This window comes from Prinia subflava, chromosome 3 (assembly GCF_021018805.1).
Source record: "Prinia subflava isolate CZ2003 ecotype Zambia chromosome 3, Cam_Psub_1.2, whole genome shotgun sequence".
Lineage (NCBI taxonomy): Eukaryota > Metazoa > Chordata > Aves > Passeriformes > Cisticolidae > Prinia > Prinia subflava.
In genome coordinates, this window is record NC_086249.1 from 50,987,926 (window position 1) to 51,015,025 (window position 27,100).

General features: G+C 34.7%; 1 protein-coding gene across 1 annotated transcript in view; it reads right to left on the reverse strand.

Annotated features, from left to right (window-relative positions):
• Window positions 1-27,100, reverse strand: part of DIAPH3 (diaphanous related formin 3) — a 202,368-nt gene that overhangs the window by 69,307 nt on the left and 105,961 nt on the right. Inside the window, exons 22-25 of the mRNA XM_063392194.1 lie at window positions 25,647-25,776; window positions 18,895-19,020; window positions 9,761-9,924; window positions 5,678-5,813 (exon numbers count right to left, since the gene is read on the reverse strand). Coding sequence (XP_063248264.1) covers window positions 5,678-5,813; window positions 9,761-9,924; window positions 18,895-19,020; window positions 25,647-25,776 — 556 coding nt within the window. The remainder of the gene's footprint in view (window positions 1-5,677; window positions 5,814-9,760; window positions 9,925-18,894; window positions 19,021-25,646; window positions 25,777-27,100) is intronic.

Genomic DNA, 27,100 nt, shown 5'->3' on the forward strand with positions numbered 1-27,100 from the left:
CTGAAGAAAATAACTTACACAAAATGCTTGTTGGATATTAATAATATATCCTTAGGACATCATATATATCATTGTCAGATCTTTTGTCCCCCTTTACAGTAAATTTATTTAAATGAAACATATTCTTTAATTCCAAAAAGCTAACAATATACACACTATTGTCCAAAAATCTGTATTTTTTCAGGATATTAGCCTAGCAAACATTTTAAAAAACCAAATTACCAACATGTCAGAAACTAATGATGTCATTTCAGTGGCTTTTGCAGTCCTTCGCTCCTTTCAGAGGAATCGAATACTCTCGAGAAGTATTGACTCTTACTCCAGTGAGTAAGAATTATTAAAAGTAAGAATATTAAATTAATAAAATGGAGCCCTTACAAACTTGAGCTTAAGCAGGTAAAGTAGGGTCTTTGAGGGTATCTAATAATATAAATATCTTTGGGGATTCTTTAATTTATTTCAAAGGAAAGCATTTTATCTGTTGGAATCTGAACTTTTTTTACCTAATCACATTTACTACTTTCATTTTTTTAACTATCAGTACTGGGATCCATGGTATCCTTTGATCTTGCAGAACACTACAGAACTAAAGAAAATATTCATATTGCTCAACTTGGCAGACAATAATAAAGCAGTTAACATTTGAAGAACCAAAACCTGAAATGCTGTTAGCAAGTTTGAGACAGGAATGTGTTGTTTGTTTTTTGTTTTCCAAAACGAGATAAACAATATAAAACCTCTACAAAAATAAATGCTGCAAAATTGACTGCAAATAAGGTCGTAACTGTTTAAGTGAACTAAAGCTTATTTAAAACCAGATCATTATGATAAAAATGAAACTAAATAACACAACTGAAAACAAACTAATATGCTATATTGGAAATCAGATGTTCCATTTTGGCATTACTTCATTACTTTCATGCAAGAAAAGGGCAATCCTTGTAAATAACCACTGATAAAAGTAGCTTGTTACTTAAATATTATTCAAAGTAAGACACAATGCAGATGCCACAATGATGGAGTTCTCAATTATATTACTATAAATTTAGTGCTATTATCTCAGCTACAGAATTCTTTACATTCTGATAAGATCAAAATAATTGATTGGTGTGCTTCTACTAAGCATCTGAACAGCATGAGAAAGTATGTAACTGAATGTTAACAGTATGCAGACAAGTGGCATTTACATAAAAATCCCCTTTCACTGGCTATTTACCTTTGGAAGGATAGTTTGATCTGGCTTCACAAGAGCAAGTAAAGCATCTCATGATGAATAAAATTTTGTAGTCCAAAGCATATTTAGAGGACAAATTTCATTAACATAAATTTCAAAATGCTAAGTATCATTCACCACTTATTTAAAATATTTACTGAATTCCACTTACTTTTCAAGTTAGGATGGAGCTGAAAGGAAAGTATGAAGCTGATAATTTTACTACATAAACTGAAGACTCACAGTTAACTATTTGAGCTTTGACCACTAAGACATGTAGGTGATGCTAAGATGTAAAGTAGAGACTCATAGTAAACTGCAGTTTAAAGGTTTGTAAATCTGACATTGGCTGCAGATCCAAATATCAAAAACAATTTGCAAGAGGGCAAATGAAATTATTCCATATAATAACAGAAATCTACAGTCTTATTAAAAGAGGTTAAAATTTATAATGTAAAGCCTACCTAAAATGTTCAGGTTTTTTCTCAAACATGCTGTATTGCATATTCATAAAACACTACACACTTCACAAACTATAAACTATTGATATATTTATATCCGAGATATAAAAAAAATTAAATTTAAAACTTATGAAGACTTATCACAAAGTACACATATTTATCTAATTTTAGAAAATTACATCAACACTGAATTTGGTGCAACAGTATGACAAAAGAAACCTGATATAGGAGTATGGATAACAGAGCACACCTGTGATCTCAGTTGATGACTCAGTTGTCACTTGTGTATCAAAGGCACAACATAGGCTAAGACAGATTATTATAGTTTGTGAGAAGGTCGATATATTCCAGAACTACCTTGCCATAAATGTCAGTTACAACTAATGAAATTATTGTTTTCATCCTGAAGAAATTAGTCTAAACTAAAACTCAGGACTTACTTTTAATCCAGATTAATTTTCTTTTTAGCTTATTATGATCTTTGTAGTCTTGATTCTTTTTTTGTAATTCATTCAAAACTGGTATAAGTACAGTCCTAACATGCTATATTCAACTTACTGACTCAAGTCACATACTGGGTATATTTTAATAAAATTTATATTTCATTACATATTACTTTATGATTAAGTGTCCCTGCACATGTCAGGGGGGTTGGGGGTTTATTGTCCATTCCAACCCCTTAGCATTCTATTATTCCATGATTCTATATTAAGTTTTTGATAACGTAAAAAAGTCAGCAAATATCCCCAAGTAACTAAAAACTTTTGCAGGATTATGTAGGTTACTTTTATGCAAAGTTTCCTCTACCTCGTGCAGCCAGAGGCAGGCGATAGGCAAGAAAACCCTGCTCTTCAAATAGCTTCCAGAAGCAGATGAAAGATGAAGAAATCCAAAGAAAATGACTTCAAGAACAAAGCAGAATCTGGGATAGGTTAAATGTCTGTGTTGTAAATGAGACCAGTGGTTAACAACACAAGCTTAGCATGATGATACAAATCCTGTTTTAACACTGGATAGCACCTCAGGTCTTGAAAAGTGTGAAGTACAGACTGAAAGAGAAGCTCCAGAATCACAGTCACTAATAGCTAATTAACGGTCACTGAAAAATAGCACAATCTCAAGCACTATGAAAAGACCGCTTTTACCTTAAGAAAAAGAGCAGCAGCTAAGAAAGAGAAAATCAAAGGCATTGCTGTGGCCTGGGGAATTAACACACACTGAAGCATTTTAAATCCTCAAACCTAGAGACAGACAGGAGGATTCGAACTATCGAGAAACGAACCCATTTCATAAAAGAATAAGATACAAAACTGTGCATGGGGAAGGAAAGAGAGATGGTAAAGTAGAAAAAAATCTATTTCTGTTCTAGCTTCCCTCGCAGAAAACCTCTCAAATTTCAGTATGTCATCCTATCAACTAGGAATATCATTGGTAGCCATCATCAGCAACACTACAGTATCAACTCCACTGGATTTTATATTGACATAAGTTTAGGACACAGATGTTAAGACAATGTAGAGGTAGTGATTGATAGGTACTAACAACTAATTATAATGATAATGACAAATAACACACCAAGGGTAAGATAATAGCACAACCAGTGCTGCTAATGACTGTCAGCTGGGTTAAGTGGAATTGGATTATTTTTTGATTGTTTTGGTTGTTTCAGTTTTTTAATTGCTGTTGCTGATTCTTAAGAGTTTTTAAAATAAGTTTAAGAGAAATAGTTAAGAAACCATGAAGTAGCACATAGTACAGGGATAAACAGCCATTCCTAATCTTCAAATCTTTTTCGGTTAAAAAGCTATGTTACTCAAAAAAAAAATTAGTTGAAATGTAGAGTACACTATGATCTATCCACCGAGGGAAAAAACTATTGAAGGACCATTTAGCATGTATTCTCTCATCTTTTCTCTTATACCAAGAATGAACCTCTTTGAAATCCCAAAAGTAACTTCTGGGTTGGTGACAACAGTGAGTTTTATTCAAGCAGTATTTGAAATAATGTTCCCATGAATCTTAACTTCTGATTTAGTCACCATATACAGAAATAATAGGCAGCAAAAATCAGTTACTCCACAGTCACACTTCAGGTAAGAGTGTTTCGGTATTTTGACAGAGAGAGGACCTGGTTATGATTTTTTTAGCAGATCAGACATGACTGATTTATAGATTCTGAATGAGAAGACAGCCTTTCAATGAACAAGTTATAGCTAGGAAAAAGAAGGGGGAAAAGGAAAAAGAAACATGTTTTTTTGACTTGCTATGTAACTCCAAAAAGTCAGAACTACATTAAGCCTCCAATTAAATACTATAAATACAATTATGGTAAGACTGATCAAAATAACAAGAACAATAATTATGATTAAAAACCCAAACAAACAACCCCATTTTTCATATATTTGCTGTTGTCCTGCCTCACAAAAAAATCTACCACGGGCGTTTTCCTTCCCACTCTCAAAATTCAAGTTTTGTAGTAGACTTAAAAATATATTGCAAACAGGCACAGGAAGCCTTACAACTCTTCAGTGGCCCATTTAGTCAGTATCAGGCTCAAGACATTTATAGCTTGAGGTGATCATAGCACCATCTTTTACAATCTTCTGTTTAGATCAGTCATTCCAAACTGAATCTTAGGTGACTCACAGGACAAGAAACATCTTTCTGTACACTTGCATGATTATCAAAACCCCAGGGCTACTTCAGACAAGTACAGGACAAGTACTTAGTTCCCAGCCACATCAGCTGAAGTGGAAGGGTTCACTATCAGAGGCCTACATACATGTGTATATAACACGTAACTCTCCCACACTGGCACCTGTATTCTGGGAAGATTGAACATGACATGAAGAACAGGACTTGAGATCAGCTTTAACTTTGACTAAAAGACTATCAAGTTTCCATCCAAAATGTTATCAGTCATACATGCAACATGTCTGAGAGAAATCTCATTTGAAACATTTCCAAGCATGCATAAATACAGACACCACTTTTACCCCTTCCTAGTCTTCTACAGCCTCCTCTATCTTCTATGAGCTTTGAAAAGATTGTCACTGGTGGTTTTCTGATTCTTGAACTGTACTTCTAAAGAATAAGAATTTTTGTGTTCAGAGAGCAGCTGCCTGATTTTCCCCAAGAAAGCTTTAGACTCACACCTCAAAACATGGAGAGGCTTATAAAAGTAAATCAAAGACTTTTCGTCTGAAGTCCGAAACTCAACACACCTACTTTGGCTATTAGTGAAAACTGGAAGAGACAGATAATCATTTATGCCAAAGATGCCAACCAGGGTTTAGGTAGGGAACTGTTTAACAAGATCTACTCAGGAAAAAAAAAACAGGGGAGCTCATGGCAATTTACACAGTAAGTCATGTATCATTCTGAAGGACTACAGAAGCTCAGTGTAGGATAAAATACAAGCATTTAAAGAATCATCAGACACCTCTTTTAGTAACAGAAAACTCACAGCATCTGCCATCTCTTTTGGTACTAAAGACAATATAGAACCAGTAACTTTTTAAATGCATGGCTGAGAGGGTTTTTGAGGTGTTTCAATTGGGACCTGTTAAAATAACAATTGACATACTCAAAGAAAAACACAAAGTAATTCAGGAAGGGCTTAGTTTTATAAAAGAACAAAATGACTATGTAACCTTAGTTAAAGAAAATGGCTTTGTGATTTGGAAAATGTTTTTTCTCAAGTAACGTAAAGGGTTCTGAGCATAACTGAACTTACACTTGGTCACACAAGGTTCAGTATATTCCAATGGGAAAATAAAAAGCAGCAATTTGACTTATTTTATAACTCAAAACCCCAGGCAATTAGGAAAACTCATTAAAAAAGCCCAAAATTTAAACACCTCTTTGCTGAAAACTTTAATCAGTGAAAAAGCATTCATCTATTTTTTGGTTTTTTTTCTCATAGCATGTTCAGATAATGAAAAAAATAAAAGCTTTATTGCCAGTAAAATGCTTGGTAAAATGTGTTTTCTACATCACTTACCTGTTTTCATTTCTAACAAGCGTTTTTTCTTTTGTTGTCTCTCTAGTTTTTCTTTTTCTGCCTTCTCCTTAGCTATTTTAGCACGTCTCTGTTTTTCTTCTGCTTCCCTTCTTCTCATATTTTCTTTTACTGCTTGCTATGAAAAAAGTAATAGAGAGTTCCATTAAAATGGAAGTCTTAACAAAAACAAAGCTGAACCTTAAAAACAAAGAAAAAAGGTTTAAAACTCTATCCCCTAACTACCTTAATTTATCCAATCAAGTAACTATTTTACATTTCTTATTTAGTACATTTTATTCAGAAGAGTAAGCAAACTCAGAATAAATACACTAAAAGCATACTAATTGCCTCCAAATATGGATTATAAATTCAGCAAGAAGTACATTTTAAGAATACACATGTTAATGTAGGAAGAATTCAAAATGTCTAAAACACCTTGTTCTACAAAAATGTATGTTACCATTTGTAGTTCCAAAATAATTTCAACACTTACTTCTTTCTCATACTGCCACTATACCAAGCAAAACAAGGCTGCCTGGTAACAGTGTTGCATTTTTCTTAATCTTATCAATATTTGCATTAATTCACTGGGTTTATAAATTGTGGTTAATATACGTACAATTCTGTTTATTTTGAATTATAAATATGTACTCCAAAACTTCCACTGAAACTAAAACAGAACAATGAGTTTCTGAGTTTTGAAATAAAAATTCTGCATATTCAGACATTAAGCAAAAGAACTCTATTAGATTCAATACATTTTTAACAAAAGTATTCTGGGATTACCTTTCCATTATTTTAGTGTTAGCTATGTACACATGTAAACTCTCAGTACTCTGAGAACTTACATTTGCATTAAAAGTAAAGTGCACCTATTCACTGCAGAAAGTCATTTTTTTCAGAAACATTACATAGAACCCTGTCTTTCATAATGTATCAGTGTCCCCTCTTACAAAATTGCTAAAATTTTTGCAAGGTCTATGGCAAAAGCTGCAAGTTTGCAGGGATAATATATGTCTCATTTGTTTTTAGCAGAAAAACATCCAGACTGCACTCAGGAAAAAAGAAATAATGGACTGACAAGTATAACATAGCACAAATAAATGCAAATTACAGCAATACTTGCACAGGCACTTTCTACCATCACTGTCATGGAGAGTGACCAAAAGAAAGGGAATGAAAAAGACTGCATAAAGCTTGTGAAGAAATTCTTGTCTTGGATAACTGAAGAAGAATAAGCTTTCCATCATGAAAAAATGACAATGAAATTGATTTTTCATACAAAGCAAACCCCTACTTTCACAGTGACTCCTCCAAAGTCACCTCTGTCAAATTTCTTGATACAGGGGGAGGAGGGTAGATGCTTCCTACAAAATGCTAAGGTTTTTGATTGAATTAATTTTGACAAATAATTTGCTGATTCTCAGACTGGGCATTCTGTAGAATAAACTACTGGATAAACTACTGGATAAAATTCAAATGGGACCTGGAACTTGACATGTACAATATTGGCAGAAATTACACAATTTCCTAATAGAGTGACCAAGGAAATTTCTACTTTGTACCTACTTTTTCCCGAAAAATAATATCAGTAGGATTCAGCCTCAGACTGCAGTTATTCAAATGTAGATATCTATTCTCTCCAATCACATTGAACAAGTGGGCCTGACATGTTAACTTCTACCTTCATATGCAGTACAAATGGGATGCTTTGGAGTATCACACCTTGCCTTTCTCTTACAGGAAAGTGATTTTCCACAAATTCTATGTCAAAGCTTAAAATTTCAGGCTGATGATGTCTTGGGTACTATTTAACACACTTCTCCAGAATACTAGGTACTTCTGTGGTTATGTCTCCTTTGAGACATCAGGTAGACAGCTCTCCAAATTCCACTAAATGAATTAAGTATGCATCTCCCTTGACTAAAACACAAGATTAGACACTCAAACTCTCATACAGATATGCCCTAAGGCCAAATTCTATCCTACATGTCCCATGTGTTTTCAGCACAAAATCTAAGTGGAATGTCAAGACCTAGATTTTCCAAACTGAAGGCATTCTTGTGTTCTCTCTTGTGATTTCCAGAGTAGTTTCTAATTTTTATTTAAGTATTTGCTTCATATAATGGAAAACTAGAGTCCAGGGAACACTCTCACTTGGTTGCTCTTCTTCTGTTCTTGAGGTTATGTCTCCGCTGCAGAGTAACCTAGTTCCAACAGGAGCAAGGGGTTTCTATACCCTATGATTAACCCAATTAGCCTACTCTTGGACAGAGGAGCTGTTACCTCAAGAGCTTGTTTCCTACAAGTGGAGGAAAATTCTAACCATTAGACAATTTCTTCATCATGAAAGCTATCCTTCCAAGGAAAGGAATGAGCTTGTTAGCAGTACCCGTGATGCTGTGAAAGCACAGAGGGAGGTTAACAGGGATATCTGACACCTATGATGTTCCAGTGAGTGTACCAGGAATTTAGCTGTGGAAGCTAAAGCTCTGAAGGCAAGATGCTTCACCCCTTTTATTAGATCTGGCCAAGTAACTGTACTCTAGATTTGGTGCTCACAGAGTGTGAATAATAGTTGTCCAGCTACCAAATAACACTGAAACACAAAGTGCAGATCACAGTTAGCTATGAAACTGAAGTCTAGGGCTCCAGATTTAAACACAGAGATTTAAAAAAACTTTAATACATTTTCATTAGTTAAGAAAAAAAATAGTTATAAGTAGGGAAATACTTCAGGTAAATCATCAATTTTGCATGACAACAAGTTGACTGAACTTCACTCTCCCATACCTACTGGCGATGAGTGGTCTTCTAGTCTGGGCTTCTTAATAATCAAATGATTTTTCAGCACTAAATTTACAAGTCTTCTGAACTAAATTTTCTATGATAATAATAACCTTCAGTTTCTGTCAGTAATAAAGGCCAATACTAAACAATTCTGAAAATTGGCTCATTTGTCTCATGCTAGGCATCTCAAAACTCTTTTCTGAAAAGTCTCAAAACTTAGCAGCTACTCAAGATTTTGGTTAGTGTCATTGAATGATAGGGGGTTTCATGCCTTATCTACACATCTTTTTCATATAGCCTTCAGACTGTGCTCTGCAAGACAGAATTATTAATTTTCCTCAAGGTTTCTTCTATCATGCTCATCAATAATACCTTACTGTTTTGAAGCATTAATTAATCTATCTTTATGACACTGCTGTGAAGTAGACGCTAGCATCAGTGCTAATTTTACAGACACAGAAAAGAAATATGGGAAAATTAATGCAAAGCACAACCACTTCCTTAGAGCCTCCAATCAACATGAACATAAGCATTTAGAATTCCACAACATTTACATGGGACTTATGGTTTAAACATCAGCAAGTAAAGCAATACAACTATTTTGTGATATTTATTAATTCTGAAATCAGACTACTGAGTTTCGTATTAGGGACTGATCAAGTTAGGAAAACACAATCAATGCTCCTGTTCTCAAAAATCTGGCATATGTAACTTGCCAAGCAAAATTATTGCAGTTGGATAATATCTAGGGTTTTAGTTAAACTCTGAAGCAGCAGAGGTTTAGTAATCACTACACGTTCCAAATGGTTGCTAAATATGGGTTCTAGTTTAAGCCCTTTCCTCAAAACTGATGGTCGTACAAATTTCAAACTGTTTCTCAGCACCTATGAAAGAAGTAATTTTATCCACCTATATCTTCAGACCTGTCTGAAATCATCAAAAAACCCAGCCAACCAAGTAAAACCAAACAAGACTGGGAAACATGCAGGCAACCTAAATACGTGTGTAGCAATAAGTTGTAATGATCAGGCTTCAAGGAGGAGTAGGTGGGAAAATGACTAAGTGAATCTTTCTACAGATCTATAGGCATTAGTTGGATCACTCCTCCAGATTTTGTCACAAAACTCACGCTCATACTATATTCCTGCAGGAGTGTAGTCAGTAAGTTAAGCTACGTAATCATAAGAAGCCAGATGTGACACAAATCAGCTTATTATCCAAATTCATACACATAGATAAGGTTACAAAATAAAACTTCTAAGAAACATTAGGCATAAAATAAACATATCGTACCATGAACATCATCCTGAAGTTGTTTAAGTCTGTTAAAAACTCCTCCACTGAAACTTTCTTCAGGTCAATGGCATAATATCTCATCACGTTCTGATAGAGTTTTTCCATGTTCTCATGCATCCGTGCAAGTTTCTGAAAATCTTCTTTGGCATGAACTAGGAAGCTGTACACTGCTGTTAAGGCTGCAAGAATACTCAGTGAATCCAATCAAACACACTGCTTTCACTTAACATTGATTTGTATGTCATACACAATTTCATTTCCTCAAACAAGGACCAAAAGGATTCCTTCCATGTTGTATCCACTTCCTAGTATTCACTGTGTATACTAGGCCTATGAATAAATTCATGGACTTTCATCAAAATATCTCAACCACTTTAAATGTAAAGATTATTCAATTACTACATAATTTCTTATGAAATTAAATGAAATGTAACTAATTAACTTCAAGCACCCATGTAGTTTATTTAGTATCACCATCTCCTTATTGTAGCTAAATGCTTAGGTATATAAATTACAATTTCCGTGGAATTTAGGCACAAAACCCAATAATGAACCTGAATACTTTATCAATAAATACTATCCTTCCTACTAAAATTAGAGTAAAAATAGAAATCTTGATTAACAATATTAAAAGAAAAAATCATGAAAGATAAAAAACTTCATTGTAACAGCAATGCATTTATTTCTGTTCCTGAAAGTTGCATCAGGTATTTATACTTTTTCTAAGGCTATTTGCAATGTCAATACAATTTAATTAAATCAGAGATGCAAACAATAAAACTACTTATATAAAAGATGAGCAACTTATAAATAGCATCAAAATACTGCATATAAAATAAAGAATTCTATGTTTATTCAGGACTTCCAATAATGTAGTTTGCCAAAGAAGCTCAAAGACAGAATATTCTACATAGCCATTTCCTTATGTTGGGCAACTTCAGGAACGGTGTACTCTAATGGAACGGTTAAACAAATATTTATGTTCCATTATTTTCCTGCTGTAGTAAATGCTACATTAGACAAGAAATAGCCATCTTATCTTTACTCTCAATTGCCCACCTCAACTACTCCAAAAGAGAATCTACTGTGTTTGTACACTTTGTACTACAGATTATATACACTGTGGTAACTTTATGAAGCTCAGAATTTTTTATCAAGTGCATGAAAATCTAAACCAAGAGAATAGCACAGGACCTGGCATTTTTTCTATGAATCCACCACTGGCCTCAGTCCCAGGCTGCACAGATCCCTCTACAGAGCCTTTCGACCTCCAGCAGATCAACACTCCCACACAATTTGTTGTCATTAACAAACTTACCTGAGGGTGAACTCAATCCTATCGTCCAGATCATCAATAAAGATGTTGAAAGGACTGGCCCAAAACTGAGCCCTGGGGAACTCCACTAGTGACAGTACATATTAACATTTTACAGCTGGATGATTGTTTTTAATCTTTAGGTTTTCTTGCAATGCACTCCTTTTGTTAGTTTTGTTTAGAAGCTGAATTTCATTTCAGTTGCACCATAAAGTGTCCTGGTTTGTTACGGTTGCTTTAAAAATAACAAGTACGAAGTTCATGGGGGGTTTTTTGTGATTTAGAATCCAGGCCAGAAATTCACACAATAATGATCTCAGATATGTGCAGGAAGGGAGAAACAATGCACTTTCACAATATTCTGCTTAGTCACTAATGGCTACTAGCTGATTCTCTAAGTCCACAACAGCCTCCCCTAAGACAGTCTTGTGAAAAAGGACTAACTAAAGTCAAGATTTCACAAATTTAAAAAGAATACACCTTCCATCACCCCTCAACCTCCTATTTTCAGACTTTCTCAACATGGCTCTTTCGCCAGTACAAGCTTCTTTTCATGTTTTTACTAACTTCACAAGATGCAGCTCGTAAGCAGCTTCAGACTGCCTGTGCTGACTGGCTGGCAACAGCCCAAAGAGAACTGATGCTGCCAGCCCTCTTTTCTTCTACATCAATTTGAATCTCCTTTACTCAGCTCCCAAGATGAGCACAGTGCACAGGAAACTGATCTTTAGACTTGAGATTCTTAAAAAGCTGTTGATAGGAAAGCAAAGAAAGTTGATGAGAGGTTTGTCTATAAATGCTGCCCAAGGACTATATAAAAAAGGATTTTAAGAAACAAGGCATGACAAAACACAAGCTAAGACCATCAAAAGAAATGTCACCAGTTCATAAAAACACAAACAACCAAAACAACAAAAAAAGAGTGAAACTAGTAAAATTAATTCCTACATCTGGCTTAATTTTATCCTAATTATTTAATTAAAAATTTAAAAAATAATTTTTATCACTTGTGATTCTTTGATTATTAACAGATCTTATGAAAAAATACAGGTTTTTTGCAATTATGAGGGTACTTATTTCCACAAAGTGAAGGGTAAAGGAAAATTAGATAAATTAGTCTTGATGTCTCTCTATATTAATGCCAGATATTAAACATTCCAGTATTTTCAGTTTTCTAGGAAGTGAAAATAAAAAAAAAGGGTTGAAATTATCAGTAAAATGTAGACTTCATCTTGTAAATTACAGAAAATATCCTGAAAAGAAAACCTGGGGAGTGAGGGATGTAAGAGAAAATTTCTGTGATATTCTTCAAGACACAGCTAAAATTACAGCTATGTTAATAGAGTCCATACAAGCTGTTTAATTTTACACTGTTGAAAACTGACTCCCCTTGAATATCTGATGCATAATTTTAAAGACAAAATACAGTATTCTGGCAAGATGTTTTGCTATCTAGTTTTTCAATGACAGACACGATGAATTCTGAGATTTTTATTTTCCATCTGGTGCATTATGGGATACCCCTAAGCTCTTGGCATTCTACTGAGACTGTGCTTCAATTAGGTATTTTTAATAACTCCTCTTCCTTTTCTCCTTAAATATGGCTTTTGTTAGCCAACTCTAGCTAAACTGGAAACAACAGGGAATACTACTGAGTACAGCAATCCCAACTGTAATTATTATGAACAGGTTGATACATACGCATTATCAACTACACAATTCATTGGTTTTGGATGAATGAAGACAGAAGTACAGCTGAGCTGCAACAAAGGTGAGAAGCAAACAAAATCAAGAAGTTCTGTATTTTTTAACTTTTTCTGAAGTGCCTTTACTTTTGGAATCACTTTTTGGAATGGATTGCCTTTTTGGAATCACTGGATTACAGATCATGCTGCTAATTAATGTAACAGGACAGCGTTGCATGGCTGAGACAAGATCTGTGGCAACATTTCTAACTGCTTTATGTTTGGTCTTGCATGTTCTGGCAGCTCTTTTCACAGTGAATTGCTTCTCTAAAGTTTATACTGATTTTAATACATTGTGGTATATAAAATATTAATATAGTGCAGCATATCAAGCCAAGTAAAAGCTGTTAACACTAGAAAAGATAATGAATAACATTAAACACTCCCTTAAAAGACCCCAAGATTCACCACTTGTATTTTAGCAGAATCTTCAAAAGGGAACTGAGACCACCACTATACTACATGACAACAGTCTCCATAAAACATGGCAAACCTTTCGAAGATTGATGCAAAAAGACTTTGAGGTCACTTCAAACCATTTCAACCAATGATTTTTTACTGAGAGCTAGCGGTGTGAATGCTGTAGAACTCTGTTAAGGATTTCCTACATTTTGGGAAAATAATTGCAATTGTCTGAAAAATATGTGTCAGAGAGACTTCTTTTTATATACATATACCAAGGTTCAACACAAGAATTCTGCATCTGAATATAGTAGTTCAAGAAACACATAGAAATGTTTAGATTTTTAAATTAATACCTTCTGATGAGTACTTGTCAAATAATATCTTTTCTTTCATTCTCTTCTACTTATCTCTATGTTCTAAAACAAATTGGCAGGTATTTGTATCACACAAAGCTGCTGCATCCCCTGTGTAAGTATCATATATTACAAGTAAAATCAGTGCTAGCTAGAATACATGCTTAAGTCCAGAGTAGGTATTCGAAGAATTATAGACTTAAATTAAATTTACATTGATTGCCAAAGCCCTATCTCATTACCTGTCCACACATCTTGACCCTCTACCAAAGAGTAACTCACAACCTTTTTTTACCTGAAGAGCTCAGTTCTGTAATCTGCTAAGTCCTTAGGATGCAAGGACATCTTACAGATTCAGTTTATGTTGCTCAGGGGGAACTTCAAACTATGAGGTCAATTAAGTAACCAACAGTTTGGAGGTAGCAAGTAGTCTCTTCCCTGCAGTTAAAATGGATTTCTTCTAGCTCATTTGGTAGTGAAGACTCTGAGTCATTTAAGTGCTGTTTCTTCCTCCCCTTCCTGCAATGTCAACATATCAAATTAAATGGCAAAGGAACAGCTAATTGATCAAAAGAAAATACTCTTTTCCTAGTTGAAAGGCAGCAATCAACTGATTGTCTCTCAAGTATTAGTTCCATAAGTTTCTGTAAAAGAACATCATCAACACTACTTTTATCAGTAAGCTCAAACTTTCTCAGCTGCTGCTTGGAAAATCAGAAGATGGGAGTTGTACTGATAAAGAGCATGTTGACTAAATCACTTAATTAAACTTTTCATATACAATTTAAATACTCTCCATAAACCCAGTAAATTTTTATTTTGAACGTACAAATGTATTTTGTTCACTGTGCTTTTTATGGAACATTTCACTCGATGGATTTAATACGTTAGATCAATATCAATTCAATATTCTTTGACTTCCCTAATTAAAGGAAACAGAAGAATTGCGATAATAACTATTTCTTTTCAGCTACCATACACACAATGGCTCACAAATTAACACAATTTAATATATAGAAGAAATATTCATAATTACAGACTTTGTCAATGAAAGAGTGAACCAACTGTGCATGTCTCTGACTTCTTAAAGAAACAAGAATGCTAATCAGTTCATTAGGGGGCTTTGGGTTGTGATATTTAGCGACAGGATGTAATGGCCTGCCTGTCCCTGAAGCTTAATTGTACTCAGGATGAAAAATTATTTTCTACAAAGCACTACCCTTCCTTTTTAAAACTTCCTGCTGGTTTCTTTTTATGAGCTGCATGCTTTTCAAGACATCATCACCATTCAGATTTCCTTGTCATAGAAATAAAAGTAAAGACAGGTCCAGGTTTCATCATGCTGTGCAGAATTATCTAACCTTTACATCAAACCTTTTCTGCTTCGTAATTTATTGAAGTTCCTGTTCTTCTAAAAGTGAGCTCCTTTAATTAGTGTATTCACAGACATGACTAGAGACCATATGCAATTATGCTGTTTAGAAATTGCTGTCTGTCTGCTAGGTCAGGTAGTAGGTGAGGGTAAACTATTTCTGTTCATAATATTTACTATTTAAAATATTGTACTTGAACAGTCTAATACAATGAAATACGTAGTATGGCTGATGTAAGGACTTAAAGAGCACAGTTGCCTGTCTCAAATATTCTTTAGGGCACAGAAGGACATTGCCATGAGATAAGTACAGAAGGGAGAGACAGGATGTTTCTAACTCCAGGCCTGGCAGAAGTGAGATCTGGGTAGCACATGCTGGTTAATGCATCCAGACAACTCCCACTGTGGAAATCTCTGTAAAGAAGCAACTGCAAATACACATGTCACTGGTCAAACAAAGATCACCCCAATTTATGGGATAAATGGGCAACTGTTAGCACTGAAGATGCCTCTCCCCAGATACACTTCCTAGAGACTATAAATTAAGCCACTGTGATGGGAATTCAAGATAAGATAAAGATGGTACTATTGTCACGTGTTATCTCAGACTTAGGGGATAGTAACAAACATGGGGCAGAAGAATAGATCACTGAAAATGGACACAAAGAATGCAGAATTTCTGGTCCACGAGGAGAGCCAACTCAGCAATTGTGCTGAAATCAGCTCCAGTTGGGTAGAAGGTAATTCTGGCAGGGGAAGATCACAACCCACTGGGCCAAGAAATGCACCAACTCAAATGAAGAGAAAGACTGAGCAGGGGACTAACAGTAAGAGAACTGTGTAGCCAATGAACATCAATCCGTTTGTTTGCTAAAATGTATAAATAGTGAAAAGTTTTAAACCACCTTAGAACACAACACCATCAAGAAGCTGAAGGTGAAGCAAAACTAACAGCATGTCACTGGATCCGTGTGTGGGGACTATCTCCTGCTTTACATCTCCCTTCCTTTTCCCCTAACCATCCCCATTTACTGTTAAACAAAATGTGTATTATTGACTTCAGCATATGGTTTCAGGTCACTAATTGGATCTTAACAGTTGGTTTTACCTGTACTGATTGTACATAAGACCAAATATTTATTTTGCCTGTTTCTGACAGCAGTCAATACCCAACAATTAGGGAAAACAAGGAGGAAAGGAAACTTGGCAAATATAGCATGATAATTCAAGTGATGTAGCATTCAGTTTCTAGCAGTCTGCATGTCAGTAATTCTTCTGAGCTAAAACTGCCTTGGGCCACTGTGTTTAATAGTTCCTGATGTACAATCTTTAACCACCTATCTAAACATTATATAAAATTCATTCACATTTTCAGTTCAATTGTCTGTTGTCCATGAAAACATTTCCATTAGTATGTTTTAACCTGATGGACAGTATTTCACATGGGATGAACCACCAGTTATCTAAAGACACAAAGAAAATATTCCACTCTTTCCTTCTGTATGGGACACAAAAATACAAGTATTTTTACTGTATTTTCTTAAAATTTTGATTTTCCACCACCAGAGTATTACATTATTAAAACATTCCTTCTGCATAACCTATTGCCAGTTGCTGCTCACTGCCACCATTCTCTGCCACATCAGTAGATATATACTACACTTTTTGAGATGGGGTAATGGAAGAACTGATGATGTAAGAGTACTGCTGATTTTTATAGTATCTTTTTTTTTATGTTTTCTGCTTGTTCTCAACTGGATTTGTTCCTAATTGTTCTAATGCAGTGTTTCTCTTTCAAATCTATTGGCCTATAATCACTGAAGTTCACTTGCTGCTTTGTCAGCATCTGCACGCATCTCCCTTTGACATGAGGATTTTTTTCAAAGATTATTAATAGAGAAAAAAAATAAACAAACCACTTTTTAACCTAAGAAATTTCTTTCCTTGTAAGTCTTTGCTAAAAAAACTTGTTGAAACATGGATGGAAATGCAGTTACCTTCTACTGACTTCTTACCTTTATCTGCATGCGGCAATAGACCTACAAAAGATGGTTTCTCTTTACAAAACACGACTCTTCTCCATCACATTTTATCTCCAATTAATACATGTTCATTTTGTAGTCTTTATCAGTTTTCTTGGTAGAGAAGCCTGACTTGCAGAACCTCCTTGTATACCCTTCTAAAAAACTTTTGGGCTTCTTTTCAGCTTTGACCTGGTCTAGTGAAAGGTGTTTCTGCTTATAGCAGAGAGGTTGAAACCAGATGATCTTTGAAATTCCTTCCAACCCAAATTATTCTATGATTCCTCAATTGTATGATTCCTTTGTTGCAAGAATCTGTAGTCCATTAAGTTTACATTTGAGTTTATTTAGAATTTTTTCAAGTTTTTTGTGACCACTGTGTTTACTCCTGGGGACATATTGGTATTTATTTTATATTAAGAAAAAGAATTCTACTGATTCCTTCATTTAATATCATCCTTCCATTTAAAATATTACACAGTAGGGTGAACTGACGTTCTCCCTAGAGAAAACTGATGCAAAGAACAAATTTCACGTTATGGCTATGACTTATCCTCATGACAGACATTGATAATCCAAGTCTTCTCAGGCAGGATTAGAACTTTTGAGATGCCTGGAAAAGATGAAGTGTAGATCCTCCTTTGCATTTCCTAAGATGATCACTATCCTTTCTAAGGGATCAGTAACTGCTCTAATGGTCTTCACATATGGGGATAGAATTTCAATCCCTGTAAAAGTTTATGCTACTTCTTGACAACATCTGCCTACTTCCTCTGTCTTAAATATAATTTTTAACTTTTTATCACAGGATTCCACTCACTTCTGCCAGGAAGTTTCATAAATGCCCAAAATATCAGTAACACAAAGGGAAATGAGGCATCCTACATAATAACTTTTGGATTTTAGATGTATGATATTAGCATATAATATACATAAATAATATCTTTATTTATCCACTTTTCTCTTGCTGGAAGATTAAGATAACCCACAGTGGTCAGAGAAAGCCTGAAGCTAAGTTGCAAAACCTTGGTTTGCAGTGCATCTAATGAAGACAGAACTGGCTCTCACACAAGGAGGAACCAGTACGTCCAGTTGGCCTTGGGGTCATTTGCCAGGGCTCATATAACAAGATGAGATGAAAGATGACTGTGCCCTGAGTCCCCCAGCCTTTGCACATAACAAAGAAGTCTTCCAGCTAGGTAACAACCTAACCATGCCTGCAGAGCAAATTTAAACCTGTCTGCTCATATTTCTACTTTCAGATTAGTCTTGGCGCCAAGTATATATGGCCAACATTTGCTAGAGAGGTTTAAGTGAAAGAATGGGGTTTTTTCCAATTTAATTAATTATCTTCATGTCACAAGGTGTTGTTATGAAAGATAGGCAGTGAAGTTGGCTGCGTGATTTGGAATAAATAGTGAGAAAAAGAATTTTGGCAAAAAGAACACCAGGAAACAGTTTCCATGGGCTATGAATCTCACTTATGAAATAACAGAAATTTTCTGATTCTGTGGTTGCATGTACAAAAATATTCACAATGGTAATGCATACACTAGAAAACAAAGAGACATAGGGTGACAGACATATTTTTCTAAGACACTCTAACATAAAAATACCATGTAACACTACGGTGCTAAACATTCCTATTATAACTCCTTTTCACTAAGTTAAGAAACTTATATACAGTTGTAGAAGCCAACAAGTAAGCATTTATTCCTCATTAATTCCATTTCAGAGGAATCCTTTAATTAGACTGCTCATGTATTTAGTTTTTGAGAGAAAAAACAAGTTGTAATTTTCAAAAATACACGTTACAAACTAGATAGAATTTATGCAAAGAAATTTAAAATTTAATGCAATGTAGTTAAATTACTTAAGGATTTTCATTTGTTTCGTTTTTTAAGAGTGCTCTAAAGGATATGGACATTTTTGGTACAAACTTATCATGCTTATCTTCAGGAACTGGAAAAGTCTGCAAATCCTTCTCAAGCTGTTGAAGTTGCTTCTCCATATGCTTGAGGCTCTTCTCCAGGTTTTCTGCTGAGACTAAGATACAGAACATTCATTCTGTTAACACACTAAACAAAAACCATTGTTTTCAAAATAAGAGAGTTAAAACCTTAACCAAGTCAGCATACTATATTGTTAATTCTGAAATAAATGCACACTGAACAAATTACAATGCAAGATGAGGAGGTCACTACAAAGTTCAGCTCTCCTCACTTATGCAGATTCCTTACTCTCACTAGAAATATGCTGTTTGAATGTTGTATTTTCTTTTGTTTTTATGCCCAAGGTTTTGCATTGCAATTAACTGTTTTAAGTAACACGAGATATATAGGGTTATACATATGCAAGTCTGTCTCTTTTGATTAACCAAAGGACAAGTTTTCAAAAAATTTTAAGAACCACAAAGCTTTTCTCTATCTCATTCTGTTAAAACAGAAAATGCAAACACTTTTATGAAAGATCATGACAAAAATAAGATTCTCAAACACAGAAAATGGGGCTATTAAACACCTAATCATGAAACCTAAACCTCAATTCTGTAGTTTAAAAGCACTGTGTATGGTAAAAAACACAGCAAAATTTGTTGGAGCAGAGGCGCTTGCCAAGCATTTGCGAGGGTATAACAGAGCACCACAGGGACCTAGGAAAAAGAAAGGAGTGGAGCTGAAACATAAGGGATTTATAGAAGGATAAAGAATTTTTTTTTTGCCAGGAGAGATAAAACTTTCATCCATTTGAACCAACGCATGTAAAGTTGAATGCTTGATCTGCAAATAGTTGATTGAAATATTAAGATGACCAGAGTAATCTGAGTATAGTCAGCATGCATTCTATCTTAGATCTATATTACTGCCATCGGTTAAAACTTATTTTCGATTGTTTATGAAGTCAACTTCACATTTATTTAAGTTCCATAGGAGGAATATATAAAGGTGTAAGAACATACCGTGAATTCTAGTCTAATGACTTTTTTCTTCTTTTTAATTATTTATTTTATCCATAATACTGTAAATATCTGTAAAGGTATAGTTACTTTCATCTTCATCTTAAAAAAAAAAAAAACCTTCTTGGAGAAAGTCTGTGTCTCTGTGATGTTACTGGGATCTCTAGTGGATCTATAATTTCATCCACCAAATAGTTATGTGAGAGAAAACATAAAATATACAGAACACATCCTTCTCTGATAGAATCCTGACAGAGTCCCCAAATGACCAGAGTAAAATGCTGCATAACAACTACAATCCCATTCATAGCAGAAAGGTTAAGACAACTATAAAATGATCCACGGCAATGTGATAAATTGCTTTATAATCACCATTTTTAAAAGCCTCTGGTGTCTTGGGTTATGCAACCAAAAAAAAAAGTGTATTCTATTTAATCTGTAGAAAGCAGTTGGGGGATGGTTTCTTTTTTCTTTATCTCTTGTAACTCCAGAGGGGAGTAGGGTGGATGCCTTCTGATAATAGACCAGCTGTTAAAACCAGGTGGGGTAGTGTTTCGTATTTCTTCCACCACTGTCCACCCTGGGGAGGGGATATCTTCTATTAATGGGCCATTAAGGCTCACCAATGACATTACACATTACACCATCCCATTGTGAGATGCACCACCAGTGCAGGGAGAGCCAGCCATTTCTACCAAGATAAAATGGGGGCACAGGGACCCCAGACATCCTCTTTTCCACTAGATTCTCAGAGGAAGACCAGACTCATCTCACCACCACTGAACCTGTCTACAGGATTATCCCTACTCCACAGAACAACTTCTGTCACTCCAGAAGAACCTATTTGGACTGCTTCCAATGTCCTGGCCAACACGGAGCCAGGTCGTATTCCTGACTCCATCAGGGTTTTCCAGGATGTTTGTTTGCTTGGGGTATTTTTTGGTATTACTGCATTTGTATTTTTATTCCTAGTAAAGAACTGTTATTCCTATTCCCATATTTTTTGCCTGAAAGCTCCTAGTTGCAATATTTTAATAATTTGGAGGGAGGAGGTTTTACATTCTCCATTCCAAGGGAAACTCCAGTTTTCCCTGACAGATACCTGTCTTTCCAAACCGAGACATCTGGTTACTCAAAAAACAGTTTCTCAATTGTATGTTAGACTTGCACATTTTGACTCAGCCATTGATAAGTCAAAATCATCACCAGTTAGGTCAGTTGGATTCAGCAGTTAAAAAACTGCTTTGTTTGGGGAGCATAGCTAAAATTAGAAGCTGGCAGCATTGACTAAAACATGTTTCAGTTTTCACTGTCCCAAGAAACAAACCTGATTTTAACAGAAAGTTGTACTTCTGCTGTCATGAGAAGCACCTGAGGGTTAGGCATTCACCATTTTAAGTCACTGATTTACTTAGAAAGATGCTAAGAAACACAGAATTCAACAGATTGTGTCTAATCTAACTATTGACTGGACTATTCACAGGACTGTTTATCTTGCATAAAGAGTTCATAGTACAAATTAATGTGGCATGCACATATAGTACATATAGTACATACAGTACGTAATGTCAAAATTATGAGAGCTGGCAAGGAACACCAATTTAAAAACAATACAAAAGCCCCACCACTAAAAAATCCTCTACACCAATTGCAGGTAGCAGCTGAGTAACAGCTATACTCTTTTACCCAGATGAGAAACCCAGCAAAATAACTGAGTGCCTAGAGCTGATCAACGGGTTCTATATAAGAGATTTTCAAGCTCTTGCTTCCAGCAAAGCCAGTTTTTTACTCTAGTACTTCAGGTTTTTTGACATTTTTACATTTACATAGTTGATCAAGAATCTTTGTATCTCTATTTTATCCTGAAGAGGTTTTTTCCTCTGTCGGGATCTTAACTTGTTCTTGAACTTAAGCTTTCAGCATGCCTTTGATTTCAGCAGTGTATAACCCTTAGATATTGTGAAAAATGTGAAATGATTACTTCATGTTCTTATGGTTAATTGAAAAACTATAAAATTGTATAAATGTGTGTTGTATAAAGTATATGTTTCAGGATACCTTGTAGCAGTTGGTGAAACTAAAAATGTTGAAAAAGCAGGCGCCACCCCAGAAACTCCCATTCAGAAAGAGACAAAAGGTTTACTGGAAAACCAGCAGCCTCCTGGAGCACCGGGAGGAGACCTATCAAGATAAGGTGGCCAAGTGATCCACACCTCTGCTGACACCCTCACAGATCATCAGGCATCATCATCCATATCTCAACCATTCATCAGCCATAAGGATCTATAGAAACTGGACATTAACATATGAACTGAGAAAAGAACTCTTTCCAGCCTGGTCAGAGACACCCCTGAATTTGTATAGCTGGTCGGGAAACAATGGGAAATATGGGGAAATATTGCCGAGGGCAGAATAAAGTGTATAAAAACCAAGCCCTGAACCGGGCTAATTTGTGAACCCTTGGGGAGATAGCAGGCTGCCAGGCCCTGTATCTCACGGTTCACCCTTGGCATTTTCCTGGGAAAAACTCTGTCAAGTATCTCCGCTGTTGGTGGGTTATCGAAGTTCCGTGATTTGATCTGTTATTAATAAACCAAATTATTATTTTAATTGGAATATCGTATTGGCATTTATAACAGATATATTTTCCTTTAAGACTATATATGATAGTCTCAAATAAAGCCTAGTTTACAATATGCTGCTATTAAGTCTGGTATTTTTGTCTTCGCAGCTTTCAATTTTGTGAAAACAGATTAAAAACAAAAACCTCTAAATATAACTAGCTCTTCCAAAAATGATCATATAAAATAACTGCCAACCTTTTCTTGTGTGCCTCTAAAAGACATGGTATAATATCTGAAGGGACATAGAAGAATGGCAGAAAATGAAAAAAAGTGCTTACCTTTAACCCTAATCCTGGAAGGATTCAAAAATAAACCCAAGCCAAACTGAAGTACACAACTCATACGCTAGTTAAAAAACAAAGTCAAACCCTGGGGTTTTGAATGTTAGTGAGCCCACAAAGCCGAGTTGTTTGTTGAATAGAATGCATGGGTGCCTAAACAATCTCCTACTTACACCCGCTCATACCCCCTAAGCTCTCACAGCCCTCTTCCAAAATGAGTTCTGCTATTTTTATAAGAAATAATTAGATTTTCTACCATCTGCTTTTCATGGTTAAAACAACTTCATTATTAGGGCTTTCTCTTCTGAATCTGGTTTTCTAATATCACAATTATTCCGGAAGCCTCTTCACCTGCTTCTGCTTTCAAATATTTCTGCACAGTGCTTTAAGTGATGACTCACCAGCCCTTTAATTTTTGCATTACAATTTCTCCAGTTATTCTGGGAATACCTTGTCTGATTACCCTACAATAAAATATCCTTTTTTTTCTTGACCAAATCCCTTATTACAGTATCAAGATGCATGATCTTGTACTTCATGCTATTGATTATAATTTCTTTTATTCTGCTTCTTCAGGATCAGTCAGTCAAGGGAAGTCAGGGAAGAATTGAACAATATATTAATTTGACACAAAAGCAGAAAAGAGTGATGCTGTCTCTTCACCAAACAACTCTGAGGAACAAAACACTGTATGTGTGAATAGAACCTTTCTATTGGATGACAGGAAAAACCAAGGCTGACTTCCTCCCTTCTGTGCTACCAGCAGCCTATAACCCTTAGATGTACCATTTGGATCCAGTGGTTTTCCAGATTTACAGGAAGTGTAAATTGCCTCCCTGAAATGCAAATCAGGATGGATTACTTCTACTAAACCTTAAATTACAATATCTTAGAATGGAGGAAGTCCTCTAAGCCCTCAGTACCAAAGTTCTGTTCTACCACAAGTTGGTTTTTTTTCTGGAATATGCTTATCTGACTACATAAAATATTTTTGATGATTTTCCCTCTATCCCTGTTCCTAATAGCTACAATGATGGCTTGTAATATCTGCTATGATTTCCCAGCTCTCCTGGTCAACTTAGACTTATCAGCATATCAGTAATACATGAGACCATTACAGTGGATGTGACTGGAGAGATTCACAGACTTTCTTCTGAACTGACCTTCTGCTAAGCCCAAGCAAAAATAGCCACTTCATTAAAAATTTACTTTACAGAAGCCGGTGCATATTAAATCAACTTGCTTCATAAAAACGTACTTTTGCAGAAGTACTAAAAGGTTTTAAAAACTCCATGAGTCACAATTTTTGTGATCTGCTGGGTTTTCCAAAATTCCAGTGCAGCAGGAGTCTTTCAAAAACAGAATGGACTTTTGCAGGTAGGGAAACAAGTATGAACAAACACACTGATTAGCAATTCTGTTAAAAGATATCTTAAGCCTCTTTTTCATACAGTAAAACTGAAATGCAAAATGCATCTCATAATACACTGCAGTAAATTCAATATAAACTTGAAAACATGATCATTGATTTCCATCCTACCTCATACTGATCGAGATCAAAGACTCAACTAGTCATTACCAGATGCCCAGAACAGAACAGAAAGCTTGGGCAAACTGATAATTTTACTGGCTACTCTTTGAATGGTCAGTGTTTTAGATCTCAGAATTTTTCCAGAAAACAGTCAGCAGTGTCATATAAAATGACTGTCTACACTGAAAATACTGCCTTCTAATAAGGATAAAAAAACCTCAACCACAGTACAGACAATAACATATTAGTGATGAAAAAAAAAAAATCAGTGACCAGTTAACACTGAAAATAATGCCAAACACCCCAAATTAATGTACAGCAGAAACTGTTTCTATAACAAGTATAAACAGTTACATGAAGGGCTTGAAGCATTTGACAGCTATTTAAAAATAATTAAACTCTTCTGGGGTTATAATACACCAAGTAAAACTGGAAATTTTAAAAACCAGAAAATGAACTCTATGCAAGTCACCACTCTCTCAAGTCCTCTATCAGAGGCATGTTTTGCAAAGTTGTATTTTGTGGCAGGGAGACTGACTGAGGCATGAGAGTTACACTCTATAAAATATGATAGAAAAACAGGTATTTTCCAAACTGACATGAACTAAAACAATTTTAACAAAGCCCATCCAATCTTTTTTTCTTGCCAGTGTAGGACAGTGCTAAGGTAGCATCAATTTCTACCTCTATGCTTCATCTGTTTAAATTACTCAAACTGACAAAATGTGGAAAAGGCACTTTTAATTAAGAAATTAATTTTGAAAAACTCAGTTCTTATAGAGAGATTTCCCATATTCTATATTGCCTGATGAAATTAAAATTTTTTCCAGACTTCCAATGTTAGTGATGCATGAAAAAGATACATGTAGGGAAGACAAAACTGATCTATATTTTGAAAAAAATAAAATAAAGTGATGGCATGACAGCCTTTCCACATGTTTGAATTAGAAGTTGGTGAATGATACATTACTCTATAAAAGATCAAAGATTGGAATTAAGATCTGAAAACAGAAAAGAACTTGTAAAAGAAATCCAGTATGGAAAATGGTTCTAGAAGATATTTTAGAAGAAATATAATAGGAAGTTCTGCAGTAAATGTTAGAAGACCAAACAATAAGTATCTTCAAGATTATTCACAGCAGCTCAAATTGCTGATCTGTGATATTGACTATTAATATTTATTTTAAAAATATTTTTAGTAGAAAATAAGCATTATTATTATTATCTTATACACAAGACACTGTAATGTGTCAAAATCAAAACTTTCAGTTAGTTACACAAACCTTTACTAGCTTTATCCAAATGCTGAAAATCCTCAACAAAATTCAGGACATCCTGATAGCTTTCTTCACACACTTCTACAAGAAAATGGAGCAATGTTGTTTTCTGGTCTGCTGACTTTGTGTCCTTCAGCTGGATGGGGAAGAAAAAAGAAATGTAAAAACACTGAGAAAATAATTATTTCTGACCATTTTAATAACTGATACATATATTAGTAATTATCCAAGAAAGGAAAGAACAAACTGTTATAGTACATATTTTTTTAAGACAACAATGGGCTGTTTCATTTTTCCCCTTGCTAAAAATCTCTAGAAAGGTCACACTAAGCATTTTTTCATTCACGCAATATTTGTTTCACGCATTGTTTGTTCAGTACTCAAAACCAGTACCATATTTCTTTTAAAAATGTAATTATTTTAACTATACAGGAATATTTACAAAACTGTGAATGAGCACATGAAAGTATAAACAAGAAAAATCAAAGTCAAATCAGCAAAATCTAACTATACATAATGCACGTATTCACTGCATTACATGATTTCCTTCTTTATGTATGAAATTAACTATAGGCTAAAAATATTTATGTAGTGGAAGCTACACAACCTCAATGTGCACAAGTTCTTGTTATCAATTCTCAATACAGTAAATAAGAGTTCATAGGTCTCGTTTAAAAACGCTGACTTCAAGAATTCTTAAGCATAAACCTTTCTTTCTGGAATCTTTATACATATGAAATTATTTTCAAGCCTGGCTACTTTAAAACTTGCAGCTACTTGTGTAAAAACACTAACAACTGACAAACACTTCTGTTGCAGTTTTTCAACTGAGAAATTCTTTTAAATCAAAGACATTTTTATAAATAGGAAATGACATCACATGAAAGTGTTTCTTCACTACTAAAGAACTATTTCTACATAAAAATATTTAGCTGTAAAAGTATACAAGCCATATAGGCACAAAGTAAACATGAGAATAAAAAGGGCTGCTACAATTGCACAAAGACTTTTCCGGCTGAATATCAAGGCACAGAGTCCTTAACACAGTATTGATATTTCATAATTAACTCTAAAAAGTCTATTTATTTTCAAAGATCAAAATGCTACTATGCTGAAATATATTCTCCCAGAGTATGCCTGTTTTCTTTCAGAAAAGTGGATTAATAACAATGTGAAACACAGTTTTCCAAATAAACAGGAAATGGAACACCTATATATCAACACCCAAAAATATATTCTAGGATTTTTACTGTATGCAATGTTGAAAAATATGTTACTTATTGTATTGAATCTCAGTGAAAGATGTCTCAAGAGCACCACAAAAAATTTCTAAAATGTGACACTGTGATACATAACAAAAGTTAACTATAAATACGAACCTGTGTTATAAACATGCATATAATTTTAATACATCAGTATTTAATGAATGATTGAGTATTAGCACATCAATATTATATCTC